This window comes from Gorilla gorilla, chromosome 5 (genome assembly GCF_029281585.2).
Source record: "Gorilla gorilla gorilla isolate KB3781 chromosome 5, NHGRI_mGorGor1-v2.1_pri, whole genome shotgun sequence".
Classification (NCBI taxonomy): Eukaryota; Metazoa; Chordata; class Mammalia; order Primates; family Hominidae; genus Gorilla; species Gorilla gorilla.
Genome location: NC_073229.2, coordinates 99,242,756 through 99,260,151, shown reverse-complemented (window position 1 = coordinate 99,260,151; position 17,396 = coordinate 99,242,756). Strand labels below are relative to the sequence as shown.

Sequence of the window (17,396 nt, the reverse complement as noted above, 5' to 3'; positions counted from 1 at the left end):
GGGAAGAAGGAAAGCCACTTTTAAGAAGAAGGAGTGAGCATCACTCTCTAGAGCAAGAACTGACTTTATGTACTGCTCAAGTTTTAGGTCCTTATCTCTTCTCTTATATCCCTTTATATTAGACTATAGGAGGTGAGAAATAATGTATTTTATAACTTGCAGGATTAATATGATAATTTCTTAAAACTTTGAACTCAATCTTTGAACAAAAAATAATTGGAAGCAATATGGGTGTTATAGGGAGATTGTAAACTTTTTCCTCTGCTTCATGGGTTTATCTTCAAGAAGCCTATAAATCCCTGATGTTCCAGTTACTGATGTATAGTGTTCTTATTTTAAATTTATTTTTTGAAGAAATATAAAAAATAGTGTTGATTACATATATATAAAGTTCTGTGATTGAAGAATAGAAATAGTCAACTTAGTGATGTTCCAGAAAAAGAGAGTAACGTATCAGGAAGTTGGTATCTATTGTAGAGACTCACTGGAATGCCATTTGACACCTGAACTTTAACATTTTCCTTCTACAAAATAGTGGTAATGTGCAGTCTTGAATATGAAGTGCAATGAGCAATGTAAATTGGATTTTTTTGGGGCAATGGGAAGGATTATATTAACTCTTATTGATTTCTCACAGTAACCCACTGTCTAGTATATACAAATATCAATAATTGAGTACAAAACAATGGTTAAAAATGAGTGGAATGAAAGGAACTAGACTGATGGTCTGCTTTTCTGTTTTGGAAGTGCCAGTGCCTGTAGTCAGCCTGAATATTTATGACGTTGGCCCTACCACCATGCATGTGCAGTGGCAGCCTGTGGGAGGAGCTACTGGCTACATCTTGTCATACAAACCTGTTAAGGACACAGAGCCAACAAGACCCAAAGAGGTGAAAGATGTTTGTTTCTTTAACATTGGGTCTTCCCAAGACTTTATAGCTTTATAGTGCCTATTATACTGCAGTTACTTATGAACTCATTTATAACTTTACATACAAAATGGAAAAATAGAAAAGTAGGTTTGTGGTCTGCAACACATTGTAGAAAACATTGGCATGGACTGCCCACGGTGACTGACGCCTGTGTAATCTCAGCGCTTTGGGAGGCGGAGGTGGGCAGATCACCTGAAGTCAGGAGTTTGAGACTAGCCCGACCAATATGGTGAAACACCGTTTCTACTAAAAATACAAAAATTAGTCGGGTGTGGTGGCAAGTACCTGTAGTCCCAGCCACTCAGGAGGCTGAGACAGGAGAATTGCTTGAACCCGGGAGGTGGAAGTTGCAGTGAGTTGAGATTGAGCCACTGCACTCCAGCGTGGGTGACAGAGTGAGACTCCGTCTCAAAAACAAAACAAAACAAACCAAAAAAAAAAAAAAAAAAGAAAACATCAGCATGGAAAAGGAGATGTAATCTTATAAATGAAAAATACAAGCTGTATTATAATCTAGTACAAATAGACTTCAGTTGACTATTCCAAAGGTAAATGGAAAAGTTTGATTTGAATATCTTATTTCTGCTCCGCATATCCATGTGCAGGTGCGTTTGGGGCCAACAGTGAATGACATGCAGCTGACTGACCTTGTTCCCAACACGGAGTATGCAGTCACAGTCCAGGCTGTCCTGCACGACCTCACTAGTGAACCTGTCACTGTTCGGGAAGTCACCTGTAAGCTACTGCTAGTTTTATTTCCCTTCTTATTGCTGTGAGCGTAATGTTCATTAGAATTTATTTCATGTGATGCTAACAATAATTTGATAATTTATATACAAAGTCACAGAGTTATTACTTTTGATAATCAAATTTGAGAATAAATGTCTCAATTCTAGATTTATGGAGGCATCTCAAATTCATTCTAGGATGTGCATTTTTTTCACATTGAACATGCCTGAAATTGAAGTGTTTTACAATCAATGGTGTCTTACTATTATTGCTCTTGGCTAGGTGCCAATCAGAATGTACAACATAAGACAGTGGTGCATCTTATGAATGATGTTGTCCTAGATCCATGAAATATGACATATAGCATTGATGAGAATGGGAATGTTGAGTGAGTGTAATTTTGGAGGAAGACATTGGGTTTAATATCAAGGTGCTCCAAGTTCTTGTTGATGTAGAAACTCTGTGGCACATATGATTAAGTCTGTTTCAGTTAAGTGAATTAATCAATTTACCCAATGCAAAGATATATTGATCCCCTATTATATGCCAGTCACTGGGCTAGATGTTGGGAATACCACTATGAAATTATACAAAGCAGTATAGACCATATGGACTCCTTCCTGGTTTGCATTTCTCTTGTGTGTGTTGGTCAGCCTTTTGTGTACTTCTGACTTGTTTTACTAAGCATTTAGGTGCTTTTTTCTTGAAGCGTGACAATGATTGCATTTACCCACTTACTGCCTCTTGCCTTACCCAGCCGGTATTTTGCTTCATGCTTGGGGAGATTGACATGCTGGGATAGATGAGCTGGCTTAAATTTAATGAGTCTTGGCCCGCACTTCTGAGAAAATGAAGAGTTTTGAAGGCACTTCAAGGAGGAAAAAGGGACTAAGGAAACAGAGCATGATGGGGCAGAGAAGAGAAAGGTCCCCTACAGGATGGGTCAGTGTAAATTAATTGACAACAAACAAATATTTATTAATCCTCCTTTATATGTTAGATCTTGTCTGGGGCTGGTGGTTTTGTGAAAATGGGATAGTGGCAGATGGAAGGAATGGGGAGTCAGCCAGGGATAGAGACTCATGTTCTGAAAGTGCTGAGAGAGGAGACCCAAAGTCACAGTGAGATTAAAAACAAATATGGTCACAAACTTGGGTATGGTGCTGGACTGGAACAGTAGAGGAATGGAGGGCAGAGAGAGATACACAAGACAAAAATGTTGAAGAGATGGAGGCGCAGAAATGTGGAAGTGGAGCTATAGAGTTAGGAAGACAGATGTAAAGAGTCAGAATGAGAGACAAGTTAAACTAGTCAAATGGGCAGCTGGAAAGAGTGAAATACATCTCATATTACAGGAGAAAATCTCCTCATTCCTTATCCTCCTTACCCCTTTTATAATGGAAAGTTATGTTAGATTTGGTAAACATTTACCATTTGGATTTTCTTCTAACAATTTAGGTGTCTGGATTTTCTTATAAGCTTATTGGATGCTTAATGTTGGCTCATCTTCATTCTTCACTCTGTAACTATTTTTTTCTGTCACGTTCTTGAGGGTGCATAACTCTATTGATTTTGTTTTCTGTCTTGAGTTGAATATCTGATAAAGAAACATGAGCTGTACATTTATGATGAATTATGATTTATTATGGGGTTGAGTAGCAAGAGATTATTTAAATAATGTGGAAGAAGACTAATATATAATTGAGAAGTTAGCCTTGTGATAACAAAAAATTAAATATATTCTATTTTTGAAAAACCTTCTTAAGAAGAATTCAGTCTATCTGGTAGAATCATGGTACTTTTATCATCAGAATCATTTTTTTCAGTTATTTTGCCAAACACCTTTAAATTTTCTCCAAACAACTTCTTGAAAGCTTGCATGGATGCTTTGGAGCTTTGTGGTTGAGAAGCACATCTGGATTTAATATCTCATGCTTCTCTAGTGCCTTTACCCAGACCTCAGGATCTGAAACTCAGAGATGTGACTCACAGCACTATGAATGTCTTTTGGGAACCTGTGCCTGGAAAAGTGCGTAAATATATTGTTCGATACAAAACACCAGAAGAGGATGTCAAAGAGGTAGGTTGAAGATGATAGTAGATATGAAAATATTTGTTTTCCTAGTAGGTTTAAAAAAAGAACTTTATCAAGTATGGATGATAGCATGTTTTGAATACTTGTCACTTTGTTAACACAGTGTTGAAAACTTGTGATATTAATAAAGCAGTTTTTGAAAATCAATGATATATTGGACTGTCTTGTCAAAACAGAAATGTTTTGCTGTGTGATATTAATCTCAAAAAGATCATCCCTTGGTAGATAAAAAGTTATCAAATCTAAATGGTATTTCCTTCCCATCCAGATTACTTATATGGCTCTCTATTCTAAGAATTTCTAGAAAATGTCATGTTTCTAAAAATAAAAGGTAGCAAGAGGTTGCAGCAATGAAGAGGAGCAGTTTGTCAGATAACAGGAAGATAGGACACTAGAGAAGGACACAGAGAAAGGAGCAGTATGTTGTTAGAGGGGTGTCCTTTTGGGAGTGTTCTTTTGGGAGTTCCGTGATGACCGGACTCAAAGTTAGAGCAAATTAGAAGGGCTTCATGAACCAGCAAAACTTGTGTGTGCTTGAGGGAGTATTAATGTCAGAATCTCAGAGGCATTTTTGGAACATAGGAGTCATTTCTCTAAGCACTCAGTGACTGGTTCTGCTGGTCATTTGTGGATTATACAACAGCTACTTTATACATGTGCACACATTTATTTCATTCTGCATTTCCATTTAAAAGAGGTACAATGGCCAGTGGATCTCACAAGATTCTTGTGCATAGCAAATGAAGTAATGCTGTGCATAAGAGACCATTGCTGAAAGAAATAATGCAGTGATATAAAGGGAAACAGATGGAAAAATGGTTAGGTTTTTTGAATACATAGGCAGTAATTATTTTCTAGACAGTCATGTGCCATATGATCTAGTACATACATTTTTTTTCCAGTTTGGAAATATTTAAACCGTGTCCAGTTTCTGGATTCTCATGTAAATTGGAAAACACTGCTCTTTTCTGATCACAGATTTTATATTCTTACGCTGACAGGTACAGTAAACAACAGAGAGATGTCAAAAGTAAACTCTTTGTAAAAGTAGTTCCCCTGCTCTGTTACTGTTACAGGTAGAGGTGGACAGATCAGAGACCAGCACTTCCCTCAAAGACCTCTTCTCACAGACCTTGTACACAGTCAGCGTTTCTGCAGTACATGACGAGGGGGAGTCTCCTCCAGTGACTGCTCAAGAAACTACCCGTGAGTTGTGCTCCTGCTCCACTGATAATGGGAAACAACACTTTACTTGCATGTGTAACACAATTTACTGGGTCATTTTGTTTCTTAATGCTACCTTTGCCAGTGTTTAATAATGCTTGGATTCATAGATTGTTTTTCACTTATTTTTTTGTAACAAGGTGTCCCATCTTCTATCTTTGCATCCATTCCTTTTATGATACTTTCCATCAGCCACTGTCATTAATTTATCTTCCAACTACAACTACTTGATGTGCACCTGTGTATGTGTGTGCATGTATGTGTAGTGGGGTGGGCAAGTTTTCTTGACGTATGTTGCACATTTGCTTTGGAAAAGATGCATTATTTATAAATTTTTTGGGGGTATTTTACTATACGTGAAGTGTTATCAAGGGTAAAAAAATATAAGCATCTTTGCCCTCACCAGTTCATGATTTAGTTGTGGAGATAAGAAAAAATTAACTGAGAATACATGGGATCATGTAAGGAAGGTCAGGTGGCACTGAAATTGTGTGCTGTCAGATTTCAGAGGAAGGGGCGACTGCACTGTAAGTGGAGTGCTGGGGGAGACTGGGCAGCCTGCCCAGACCCTGCTTCCTGCTCCATCGGCTGCAGCTCCTGGAGATGTCAGTTCCTCTCCCTCTCGTGGTGTCTCCATAGTATTTAACACAGTCATTATTGCCTGTTGGTCTTTTGCTATGGATTCTACTTCCCCCTTGCTCTCTCCTAATGAAGGAAGAGACATTTTGCTCAACTTTGTATCTCCAGTGCCTGGCACATAATAACTTAATCCAGTGCTCAGCCCATTACATAAAGCAAATAGTAGTAAAAAAAACATTGAGGCCTAGAGCCAGCAGTGTTCCAAACAAAAATAATGGGAGTTGTATATGTAGTTTTACATTTTCTGGTGTCCACATTAAAAAAGGCAAAAATAGATGGATGAAATAAATTTTGGTAATGTTTTATTTAACCCAGTATATCCAAATATATCCATTATAATTTCAACAGCTATCAGTACAATAATTATTAACGAGACATTTTACCTTTTTTCTGTAACAGTTCTTCAAAATCCAGTGTGTATTTTACACTTAGAGCACATCTCAATTCAGACTAGCCACATTTTAAGTGCTCGATAGCCAACTACGTGTGGCTAGTGGTTTCCATTATGGACAGCACAGGTCTAGAAATTTAAGCAACTTGCCCAGCCACATCCAGTAATCTATTGATGGGACTGATACTATAGTCTGGAACCTTTTCCTCCTTTCCAGAAAATTCCTCACCAAAGGCTCAATGGCATGTTCTTTAGTGCCCAGCTGCCTATACCTAATTAGGGCATCTTGTCAAATGTTATAACCTGCTTTTTTTTTTTTTTTTTTTTTTTTTGAGACAGAGTCTCGCTCTGTCACCCAGGCTGGAGTGCAGTGGCACGATCTCGGCTCACTGCAAGCTCCGCCTCCCAGGTTCACGCCATTCTCCTGCCTCAGCCTCCGGAGTAGCTGGGACTACAGGTGCTGACCACCATGCCCGGCTAATTTTTTGTATTTTTAGTAGAGACGGGGTTTCACCGTCTTAGCCAGGATGGTCTGGATCTCCTGACCTCGTGATCCGCCCGCCTCGATCTCCCAAAGTGCTGGGATTACAGGCGTGAGCCACCGTGCCTGGCCATAACCTGCTTCTTAACTTCAGACATATCCACTTCTCCCTTTTTGACTCCGCTATTTTCTTACCATGTGAGATCTCTTAGCAATTTCATTTATTTTCCTGGCTTAAGTTCTTACCTGGTAAGGGTCATGGCTGGAGCTGAGAATTGATGCATATGCATCAGTAGACTGACAGCTTTGCATAAAAATAACATAACAGGTGTAGTGAACAGAAAAGGAAGTCAGGAAGAAAGGCTAGTGAGACAGGTAATTCAGTATAGTAGATTAATATTTTTAGTATATATTTTCCCTTAAGATTTCCAAATAATTTTCAGATACATTTAAAGTACATTCTTAATGCTGCTTTGTTTTGCAGTTGTGCTGGTGGAAATAGTACCACTCTCTTTATCTCAATGGGCCTTTTCATTGTAATTATTAGAACAAATTTTTAATGGCTCTGGGGTTTGTGTAATTAGCTTTGGTTACCAGAAAATAGAGAAATAAGTGACAATGAAAGCTCAGGAATGGTGGCAGACATGAAAAAGTGCTTGTGCTGCAAAACAGCCAGAGGACCTGGTCAATGGAGGGGTTGTGAAAGGGGATTTCAGCAGTCATTTGGGTCTCCAGGTGTTCAGTTCTCTGAACAGGGTCAGCATGTTCTGCTTCATATCATGTTTAAGGTTAGTGATCTATAGGAAGAAGCTATGTGTGGGTTACCTGGATCGTAACATGCTCAGAGTTCCTTTCCTGTGGCAATATTCCTAGATTGGAATTCACTGTATGTGTAGCAGTATGTATGTATGTTCTAATCAATTGTCAGAGTGCAATACTTTTAGTGTTGTTTACAGCTAGGCAGACATTCTCATTTTTAAACTGCAGTGGTATGTGTGTTTTTAAAAAATAAAAATGAAACTGTTTCCTTTGAGTATCAGAACAACAAATTATGAACAATAAATGAATAACTATTTCCTTGAGCATCATCTTTAATGTATAATATATTAGCATACCTAGTTTATGACATTCTCGGTTAATAAGGACTTCTTAACCCAGAGTCTATGTGTCTTTGGGGTTATTGATAGACTGGAGAAGGTCCATTAACTCTCTGATATGTGGCCAAGTTTGTGCTTTGTGTATTGTGTATTGCTGTGTGAAAGAGTCCATAGTGTTGATTTGATTCTTAAAAAGTTGGAGAAAGGTACCAAATGGTATCTTAAAAAAAATCATCATTTAAATAGAATATCCTTAATAACCTATTATATCCACAGAATGCTTGCAGTTTCCAGAGCTCTAGGAATTGGTGAAATATTTGGTTCTAAGCAATGTATTCAATCAGTTTTCAGATGTCCATTAATATAAAACAAGGCAGTTTTTATTATATTAAATTGCATTTGTAGCTCACATTCAAAAACTTAGTCTGCTTGCCTTTTCTCATGATAGGACCCGTGCCAGCCCCAACAAACTTAAAGATTACTGAAGTAACATCAGAGGGTTTCAGAGGGACTTGGGATCATGGAGCTTCAGATGTGTCTCTCTACAGAATAACTTGGGCACCTTTTGGAAGCTCAGATAAGATGGAGGTAGTTAACTCTCTTTATCTTTCTGTCTGTCTTTCATGTCCCATTTAATTTGTAAGGAAGCTTACTTTAAAGAAGTATTACTCTTGTTGTCAATAAGCATTTATTGACATTTGAGCTCATGACATGCATCAGAGCAGGAGGAACATCTGGCTAAATAATGTAAATAAACTGCCATTGAGTGTGTATGATGTAAGTGGAGACTTACTTTTGCGTGGGTATGTTTTTGTCCTCTTTCTCCAAGACCATCTTAAATGGAGATGAAAACACTTTGGTGTTCGAAAACCTGAACCCCAACACCGTCTATGAAGTTTCCATTACTGCCATCTATCCTGATGAGTCAGAAAGTGATGACCTGATTGGCAGTGAGCGCACACGTAGGTGTTTAGCTTTCAAATAGGACATTGATATTTTAAAGTTAATTTTTAAAAAATAGGGCTACAGCTATATTAGTAATGTGTTCCCAAATTCTGTTTTCTTTTAGTGCCTATCTTAACAACACAAGGTAAGAATTTAATTTGATGAATTGTTTGAATGAACAAATAATGAATGAATGTATAAATGAAAAGTACCATAAGATACATAATAAATAGGTCATCTGCTTTTAAATCTTAAGATGTTCATTGAGAACTCTTTTACGTAGGCTTTTCTTGAAAAACTTTGCTTTGCTACTACTTGTTTTGGAGTGTATTGATCAGCTTGGGGTGCCATAACAAAAGATTAGACTGGATGGCATAAATAACAGAAATTTATATTCTCACAGTTCTGGAGGCTGAGAAGTCCAAGACCAAGGTGCTATTCAATTCGTTTCTGGGTGGTAGCTTTCCTCCCAGCTTATAGCTAGCCAGCCTCTTTCTCAGTCTGTCTCATTTTCTCACTCTCTCACATGGAGGAGAGAGAGAGAATAAACTCTCCAATGTCTCTTTTTACAAAGACTAATCCCGTTATGGCAGCCCCACCCTCATGACCTAATCTAGCCCTAATTACCACCCAAAGGCCCCATCTCTAAATACCATCATATTGGAAGTTGGAACTTCAACATGTCACGTTTGCAGGGACAGAAGCAAAATGAAAGTCCATACTAAGGAGTCATTTAAGAATCAATAACCATTTTTATTAAGGGAACGAATTTAATTATAAACCCAGAGGCATAGAATTCTGATTGCCTTGGGAGCTGTATATATTTTAGGGGGAGGCATTGTTCTGTCTGCTTACTCTGTTTTTCAACAATCTTCTTTCAGCTCCCAAAAGTGGCCCACGAAACCTTCAAGTGTACAATGCAACATCTAACAGCCTGACTGTTAAGTGGGATCCTGCTAGTGGTCGTGTGCAGAAATATAGGATCACTTATCAGCCTTCCACAGGGGAAGGCAATGAGCAAACGGTAATTTTTTAATAAAAATTATAACTTGGATTAATTCTACCGTTTCTCTTCAAACTCTTTTTCCCCCTCAGTGCTTAGTTAGTCATACTTACTTTTTAAGGGATATTAAGATTTATTGCATTGGATGGAATAATCTGACTCTTTAGCTGGCACTCCACGTGGAGTGCCATCATGGAGACTCAATGGATGTTCTCATGAGAGATGATAGTTGTTCTTCATCACAGCCCCAAAGCATGAGGCATGTGCTTCAATGCATCCATAGTTCCTTTAAAAACTATTAGTGCTGGATTATCCATGACGATATCCAGATAGTTTTTGAGTCTATGTTGACCTTCCATTCCTCTCTCTAACTTAATCAACTGCTGAAAGTTTGCTAAACTTACCTATAATGTTTATTTTCTATTTATCTCATTTCCCCCTGTTTTTTGCATGTCATAGGGTATCTTCTAGATCTGGTGTTTCTAGATGTGGGAGCCTGTTAACCTAATTTACACTGTTTTTCATTTTTCTATTATCCAGATGGAGGTCCCCAAGAAAGATGGTAGGACTCGAAACTCAGTCTTCATCCTCTTTCTCTTCCCAGTCTTTCCCTATTTAATAGAACCTTTGTCCATTTTACCTCCCTTACTTTAGTTGTCTGGTTTTGGGCTTTCTACAACTTTGCCTTTTGTGAACTATGTAATTAGAACTGCATGTATTATCCTAGGTCAGGAAGCCTCATGATTTTTACATAGGTATGATTATGTTTTCTGATTCATTTCAAAATAAATCTCCAGTTTTGGTGAGGTACAGAGTTTTATTGACTTTTTTGGCTAGAATATTTTCTTATATAGCCTTAGAGACACATGTGTTATTAACCTTTAATCATCTGACTTGCCGAGCTCAAGCAAATGGGTCATTTCTCTTATCAGTTTAGAGGTATTAGCCAAGGTAGGGGTTGGCATTAATCTAAGGTGTGTGGTTAAAGATCTCCGATACTACCCAGTAAGTAAGCTTAGCTGAATCAGAAACCTTCCCATCTCTAGTGTGACTTTGAGTTGGTCTTTTGAGGCTTTTATAGCTCCAGTCTTAGGTAGTGTGATGCATTTGGACTGAGAATTTGTCTGTTTTAGGTAAATAGATTATCATTAATAAACTTAATATCAACTGTAATCAATAGAGATTTATATGAAAATAAGACAAATTAGATGGACTGATATATTAACTTCAGAAACAGAACTTCTTTTTTTTCTGTGGCATGCCAGATTTTGGTAAAACTACAAATCAGGAGAAGCTTGTTCTTAGCATTTCCCATCTTGGGGGCATTGATGTTCCAGATGCTTCTCCTAAGTCTCTTTTACTGTCTTTCAGCTGTTTGTTATCATAAAGAGTCTCGTAAACTTATCCTCTGGAAAGTATGAAGCCCTTAAGCTTTGTTAGTCTTTGGGGTACTTGGATTTTAACACTAGTCCGTGAAATCATGAAAATGATGAATAACTGATGCTAGAATTATTTTGGGGAGCTGGATGGGAGAGGTAGGTAGATGCCCCTCTGCTTACTCATAAGAGCAGTTCTCCTAAGTAGGCTTTCAGATTTGTTATGTATTAAGTTTTTATCAAAATGGCTTATACTGGTATTGATACTTTTCTCTCATAACCTCAAATATGAAATTTATTAAAATTAGCCACGGTAGTTCAGTTTGTCCGTATTGAGGATGATGACCGTGATTCACTGGGTTTTTCTCTGGAATTCAGACTACTTGAGTGGATGGGTGCTAAGTTGGAAACATCTGGTTTGTTCTAGCACATCCAGCCATCTACATGTGCACTCATTTTGGGCAGTGTGCCATTTTCATGCGATTTTAATTAGTATGACATAAACATCTGAATTCGGTAGACTGTTAATAAATTGTACAAATTTTCTTTCAACAAGATAGCTAGATGGCCTTAAGTAACGAATAAAAACTTTAAGCTCCATAATTAGAGTAAATTGAAAAGCTTCATACCACGGGGCTGGTATCATGGAGACAACTGGAAACCCCTGATTGAGTGTGGCCTGGCAAAAGGTCTGGTCATGTCGTTAACACAGCTAAGGCTGTTAGAGTGACAGTGTTCTTGGGGGAAACACCAAGAGCTTTATACTGTATGCTGAATCATTTTAATGTGTTTCTAAAGCAAATAAAAACATCTGTTAAAAAAGTAAGAATAATATTAAGTGGTGTGGAGCCTCTAAAATTATGCAATTGTTTGGTATCTTAAAGTCCCTTTGTAGCTCACTTATGATTAATCCCCCCGCCCCCCTTTTTTTTGAAGAGTTCTGTGAAATGTGTTTTGGATGAAATTTTGCAGTGCTGGTGGCTAGCAAGTTGAAATATCTTTTTGGGGTCGCCAGTTTAAAGCTTGGAATCCTTTTTATGATTTGAGGTGCATATTTTACATTTGAAGTTATACCACAAGGTGTATGTTAAACCTTTACTGTGGTATGTAATTCTGGAACTTGACAAGGGTCTCAAACAGCTTCCCTGTAGAAAGAGCTTTTTCTAACAGATTAGTGAGATGGAGAGAGCAAGGCTAACACTTACCAAGACCCTTTTTACTCAAGACCACAATAGGAGGACGGCAGAACAGCGTGGTCCTGCAGAAACTGAAGCCAGACACTCCTTACACTATCACCGTATCCTCTCTGTATCCTGATGGTGAAGGAGGTCGGATGACGGGAAGAGGCAAGACCAGTAAGTGAAACCTGAGTTCCTATAGCTTCTTTAATAGCTACTATTAGAATGGAATCATCTCTTTATCTGGAAACACTGGGGTGACACAAAGTTTTACTAATATTTAAAAATTCATTTAGAAATAATATTAATAGTTTTTTCTTTTTTTTTTTTTTGAGGTGGAGTCTTGCTCTATTGCCCAGGCTGGAGTGCAGTGGCACAATCTTGGCTCACTGCATCCTCTGCCTCCCAGGTTCAAGCAATTCTCCTGTCTCAGGCTCCCGAATAGCTGGGATTACAGGTGCACACCACCACACCCTGCTAATTTTTTATATTTTTGGTAGAGATGGGGTTTCACCATGTTGGCCAGGCTGGTCTTGAACTCCTGACCTCAAGTGATCCACCTGCCTTGGGCTCCCAAAGTGCTGGGATTACAGGCATGAGCCACGGTGCCTGGCCATATTGATCGTTTTTAACATCCTTGCTTGGAATTACTTGTCTCTGTTTGTGGAGAAAGATGTTACTTTCTAGGATAGAAAGGTGCTCTAAGACCAAAATGTCTTGTGGATAGATGAGACATATGCATCAGGCTGACGCGGACACAGTGTGTGTCGTTTATTCACTACTTCAACAAATGTTTGTGCGGTGCCTGCTATGTTCTAGGGTGCCTGGGAGATATCAGTGAATCTGTGTTTCATGTGTGCTTGATTGTTAGCACTATACTGTGATGGGATTTCTGTGCATTTCAGAACCTCTAAACACTGTAAGGAACCTGAGAGTGTATGACCCTTCTACCAGCACCTTGAATGTCCGCTGGGACCATGCAGAGGGAAATCCTCGTCAGTACAAGCTCTTCTATGCACCAGCAGCAGGTGGTCCAGAGGAACTGGTAATTATTTCTTGTAGTAAAAAATGCTAGTTTGTTTAAATGGTAGCTGAGTGATTTAAAAGTGGAACTGAAGGAGTTAACCAGTTTGCTTTAGAGCTGAAGAATTTCATATTCATTTAATAAGACTTGATAGAGGGTAAATAGTTGATGCCTTAGAGCCTGGGTAACAGAGGGATTGTGGCCAGGATTCTTCCCCCTGGCCAGGGGAAGAAGTGGCCGTTCTGGGAAGTTCTAAGTGGGGAGTATTGGGTGGCTGGAGGGGTATAGGGAAATATGTAACCTCTTGTAACAGGTCATGTGGGGGCTTATTATGACATCCTAATATTACAGAACCTACTTCTTGACTTGGTCTTGAGTTGGTATTGTGTTATTTGAATTATTATTTCTTTCACAAATTTTTCAAGTCAATGCTTTTTGTTTTATTAAAATCTTTAGGTACCAATCCCCGGGAATACCAATTATGCCATTCTCAGGAATCTGCAGCCAGATACCTCATACACTGTGACAGTAGTTCCCGTTTATACTGAAGGTGATGGGGGACGCACATCAGATACTGGAAGGACATGTAAGTAATAAAGCCAAAAAATTAATTTTTCATCATAAGTGTTGCTTTTCATTATAAAGACCGTAAAGGCCCATTAAAGAGAATTAGGAAAGTTTGGTGTGACAGAATTAAAAACATAAAAATTAGCCATAGTTTACCTTCCTAACACCAAATGTTAACATTTTGTGTGAAATAACAAATTTATAATGGCATCTTCTTTTGAAATAATTTCAAGATTTGTAAAGGTACATATAATCATCAGTATACTACTTTGCTTAATCTCTTTCACTGACAAAAATTCATTGAGCTTTGCTTTCTGCTTTATGAATTGTTGTGAAGGACTTTACAATTGGCTTTCATAGTGCGAATTGTTGAAATCTGTTCGGCACATTACTTAATTTCATATGTCTTTGGTTTGTTTGTTGAAGTGCTTTTTTGATCTTAAAATCTGTATGCTTTCATTTAGGAAGCAGTTTATGTGGTTTTACTGTTTTTTGTAGTATTGCTTAAAGGCTTTTGTGCAGATTTAGAAATATTTCTTTGGCTTTAAAAATATACTTGCTGATAGTTAAAAGGAACCAAGCATGAATGGCTTCTTTTGGTTAAGGATTAGTGGTCTAGGAAGATGATGTTATTGGTTAAATTAGAGTTTGGAATTAGTACATCAATTTAATTGGTAGCTTTTTCTAAGTTCCTATTGGGGCAGTTAATTAAGAACTGGGTATATCTTATTTTTCTCTCCTTTTACCTTTTCTATTAATCACAAAGATATTGAGTAGCAATTTGTTAAATGAAGAAGTAATGAATGGTTGAAACTAGCTGACTGAATCAGATGAGCTCAATAGCTGTTGTCAGATTTTACTTAGAAGGCAGACTCTTAAAAAATGTCTCTTCTTCCTCTCTCCATTACTTATGTTAGAAAACTGAAACTACTTTTCCTATTTCTTTTCTCTATCCCATGACCCTTTATGGCCAATCCAGTTCCACCACGTTTATTAGCTTGTTTTTAATTGAATACAATGTTGCTTCCTTATAGACAAAGGCCATACTTGCTAACTTTAACTAAATTTGGATTTGGAGAGTTTTAATCTGCCTTTGTGTGTAGGTAAGTAGAAGTATAAAGAAGATAGCATTTTATCCTGTTACAGAATGTAGGTTCTGGAAAAGTGATACAAAAGCTTGAGATATATAAACAGACTTAAAAAATAGATGTTGGCCTTCATTTCCTCAGTGATGAGAGGACTGGCAAGAAATGTCCAAGTATACAATCCTACACCTAACAGCCTCGATGTTCGCTGGGACCCTGCACCAGGACCTGTGCTGCAATATCGCGTTGTGTATTCTCCTGTGGATGGCACAAGACCCTCAGAATCTGTAAGTAATTTTGTCATGGAAACTGCATTTCCTGATGAATGTAGTCACATGTTTGTGTCATGTTTGATAGCCTGGGAGAACACAAACCACAAACATGCCAGTGTATAATACTTAAATTATTGTTTTTGATGACTTGAGGTAGGTGTATTAATTATAGGGTTAGTAAGAATAAAAAGAATTTTGGGAAAATGTGAATTAGCTGGATGAGTTAAAAACCCCAGTAATAAATGTAAATCATTGCTAGACCTTGTCAATATGTCTTTGTTATGAAAATAGTTTAAAGTTTACCTTCACTGGTTCTTACAAGTTGCCCAATCTATCTTTAATTCATAACATTATTCAGTTTTGTAAGTAGACTAACAATTTAGAAATCAGAAATTGCTAATTTCAATAAGCATAGTATCAGAATACCTAAGGGAAAATAAACTTATGAACTAATTTGACTTATAGTCTTTGCAAAAATAAACAGTGTTGACAAAGATAAACAAATGATTAACAATATATGCATTTGGTAAGAACACTGATTTTCATGTCCATGTATGGTAGGACATATTAAGACAACTTTACCTGTATGTATTGTATGGAGTCTCTATTTCAACACAAAATCTCCCCCACCACAATAAGAGTTCCTATTCTTGTGTATTTAACATGCAGGATGTTTTTTGGGGAAATATCATGAGCCTTGCATGTTATATTTGAGAATCTTTATAACAAACATAAATGGAGATAACTGAAGCTACTAAGGGTCAAGGATGAGGTCACTTTTTTTGGAAAGGGAATTTCTGAGGACAAATTTTGTTTAATGATACGGTCTGCGTGGATCTTATGGAGAAGCACAGTTGGCTTCTGATGTGTCTGGGCTCAACATTTTATTATAAATACTATTGTGATGACTAACTGAAGACTTGGTAAGCATTTGAGTTGTTGTCAGGCAGAATTTGGCATTTCCTCCCCTGCAGATAGTGGTGCCAGGAAACACGCGCATGGTGCATCTGGAGCGGCTGATTCCGGACACACTCTATTCCGTGAACCTTGTGGCTCTGTACTCGGATGGAGAGGGAAATCCCAGCCCTGCCCAGGGCCGAACGCGTGAGGCAGAAATCCTTTCTCCATTCCATTCCCTTGTAGCTAGATTGGCAGGGCTTCTCTGATTGAGTGAGTGGTGAGAGGGGGGTGGTGAGAGATGGGTGCTTTCTGCCTGGGATCCCCTACATTTACATTCCAGGCGAAAACATTGGGTCTGTGACTGTTGTTTGTGTGACGTGAACTTCTGTTTGTGTTCTCATTTGGGACGTGAGTTAAGGAGGGGTTTCTCCCCTTTTTCCCCTCTTCTGCTCTGCATCGTCCTTTTTTCCCCTCTTTCTACTCTGCAGTGAATCGTCTTACCAAATGGGGACTTTGGAAATGTGAGGGTTTAGTCTTTATGTTTTATTGAATAGATATAGTTATAGTGGTTAAAATAATTCCCCCTTTTCCTAGTCTACCTTTCAAAGCTAGCTCTAGGTCACTGAAAGTTCAGCATGTAACCATAGCTCTGAAATACACTGTTTATGATTTCACATTAAAACCATAAATGTATATTTTATTATATGGGAGGAAACATCTGAGTGAATGGTGAATGAAACACATGCCAGCAACCTCCTTAATCTGACCTAGGTAATGCTCACAGGCAGGCAGCAAACTCTATTGTATTTTATTTATTTAGTACCACGCAGTGGACCGAGGAACCTGAGAGTCTTTGGTGAAACAACCAATAGCCTCTCAGTAGCCTGGGATCATGCTGATGGGCCAGTTCAGCAGTACAGGATCATCTATTCTCCCACTGTTGGTGATCCAATTGATGAATATGTAAGTCTGATACTCATTTATTGGCACATTTTATCATCTTAGCTGAATGGACAGTGAAGTTAAACTTCTTTAGAGGTATGCTGTGAGTACGGTTGAGTCCTTGATAGTCACACTTTAGGATTTTCTCTGACATGACTTTGGGACCACCCAAATGTGCTTACTTAGTCTTTCTGGCCTCCCATACCACAGAGAAGCAATGTCTTTGGGCTCATTTTTATTCTAAAGACAGATAGAAAAACTATCTTATCACATGATTAACTGAACATTTCTAACCACCTAATGACACCACAGGAACCAAGTTTAGTGAAATATGATACCTATCATTCTGGAATGTCTAAGTTAATATTCAAATAATGTATTTATCCAAATCTTACCCTTTCCTCAAATCTAATTCCTCTACAAGGTCTCCCTTAAATATTCCAGTGTTAATTGATCTCTCTTTTCTTTAAACTTAACATTTTGCGGTACACTTTAGTTTTGGAATATAAATACTCT

General features: G+C 38.0%; 1 protein-coding gene across 7 annotated transcripts in view; it reads left to right on the top strand.

Annotated features, from left to right (window-relative positions):
- Positions 1–17,396, top strand: part of COL12A1 (collagen type XII alpha 1 chain) — a 122,138-nt gene that overhangs the window by 60,113 nt on the left and 44,629 nt on the right. For 6 of the 7 annotated variants that reach the window (XM_063707712.1, XM_063707713.1, XM_063707710.1 and 3 more), the window contains 14 exons: positions 748–890; positions 1,538–1,667; positions 3,605–3,741; positions 4,833–4,962; positions 8,037–8,176; positions 8,418–8,550; positions 8,658–8,678; positions 9,415–9,557; positions 12,138–12,267; positions 12,996–13,135; positions 13,571–13,700; positions 14,911–15,053; positions 16,013–16,142; positions 16,759–16,901. In XM_063707712.1, coding sequence (XP_063563782.1) covers positions 748–890; positions 1,538–1,667; positions 3,605–3,741; positions 4,833–4,962; positions 8,037–8,176; positions 8,418–8,550; positions 8,658–8,678; positions 9,415–9,557; positions 12,138–12,267; positions 12,996–13,135; positions 13,571–13,700; positions 14,911–15,053; positions 16,013–16,142; positions 16,759–16,901 — 1,793 coding nt within the window. Of the gene's footprint in view, positions 1–747; positions 891–1,537; positions 1,668–3,604; positions 3,746–4,832; positions 4,963–8,036; positions 8,177–8,417; positions 8,551–8,657; positions 8,679–9,414; positions 9,558–12,137; positions 12,268–12,995; positions 13,136–13,570; positions 13,701–14,910; positions 15,054–16,012; positions 16,143–16,758; positions 16,902–17,396 lie in introns of all 7 variants that reach the window. The other variant, XM_063707709.1, reaches the window with a different exon arrangement.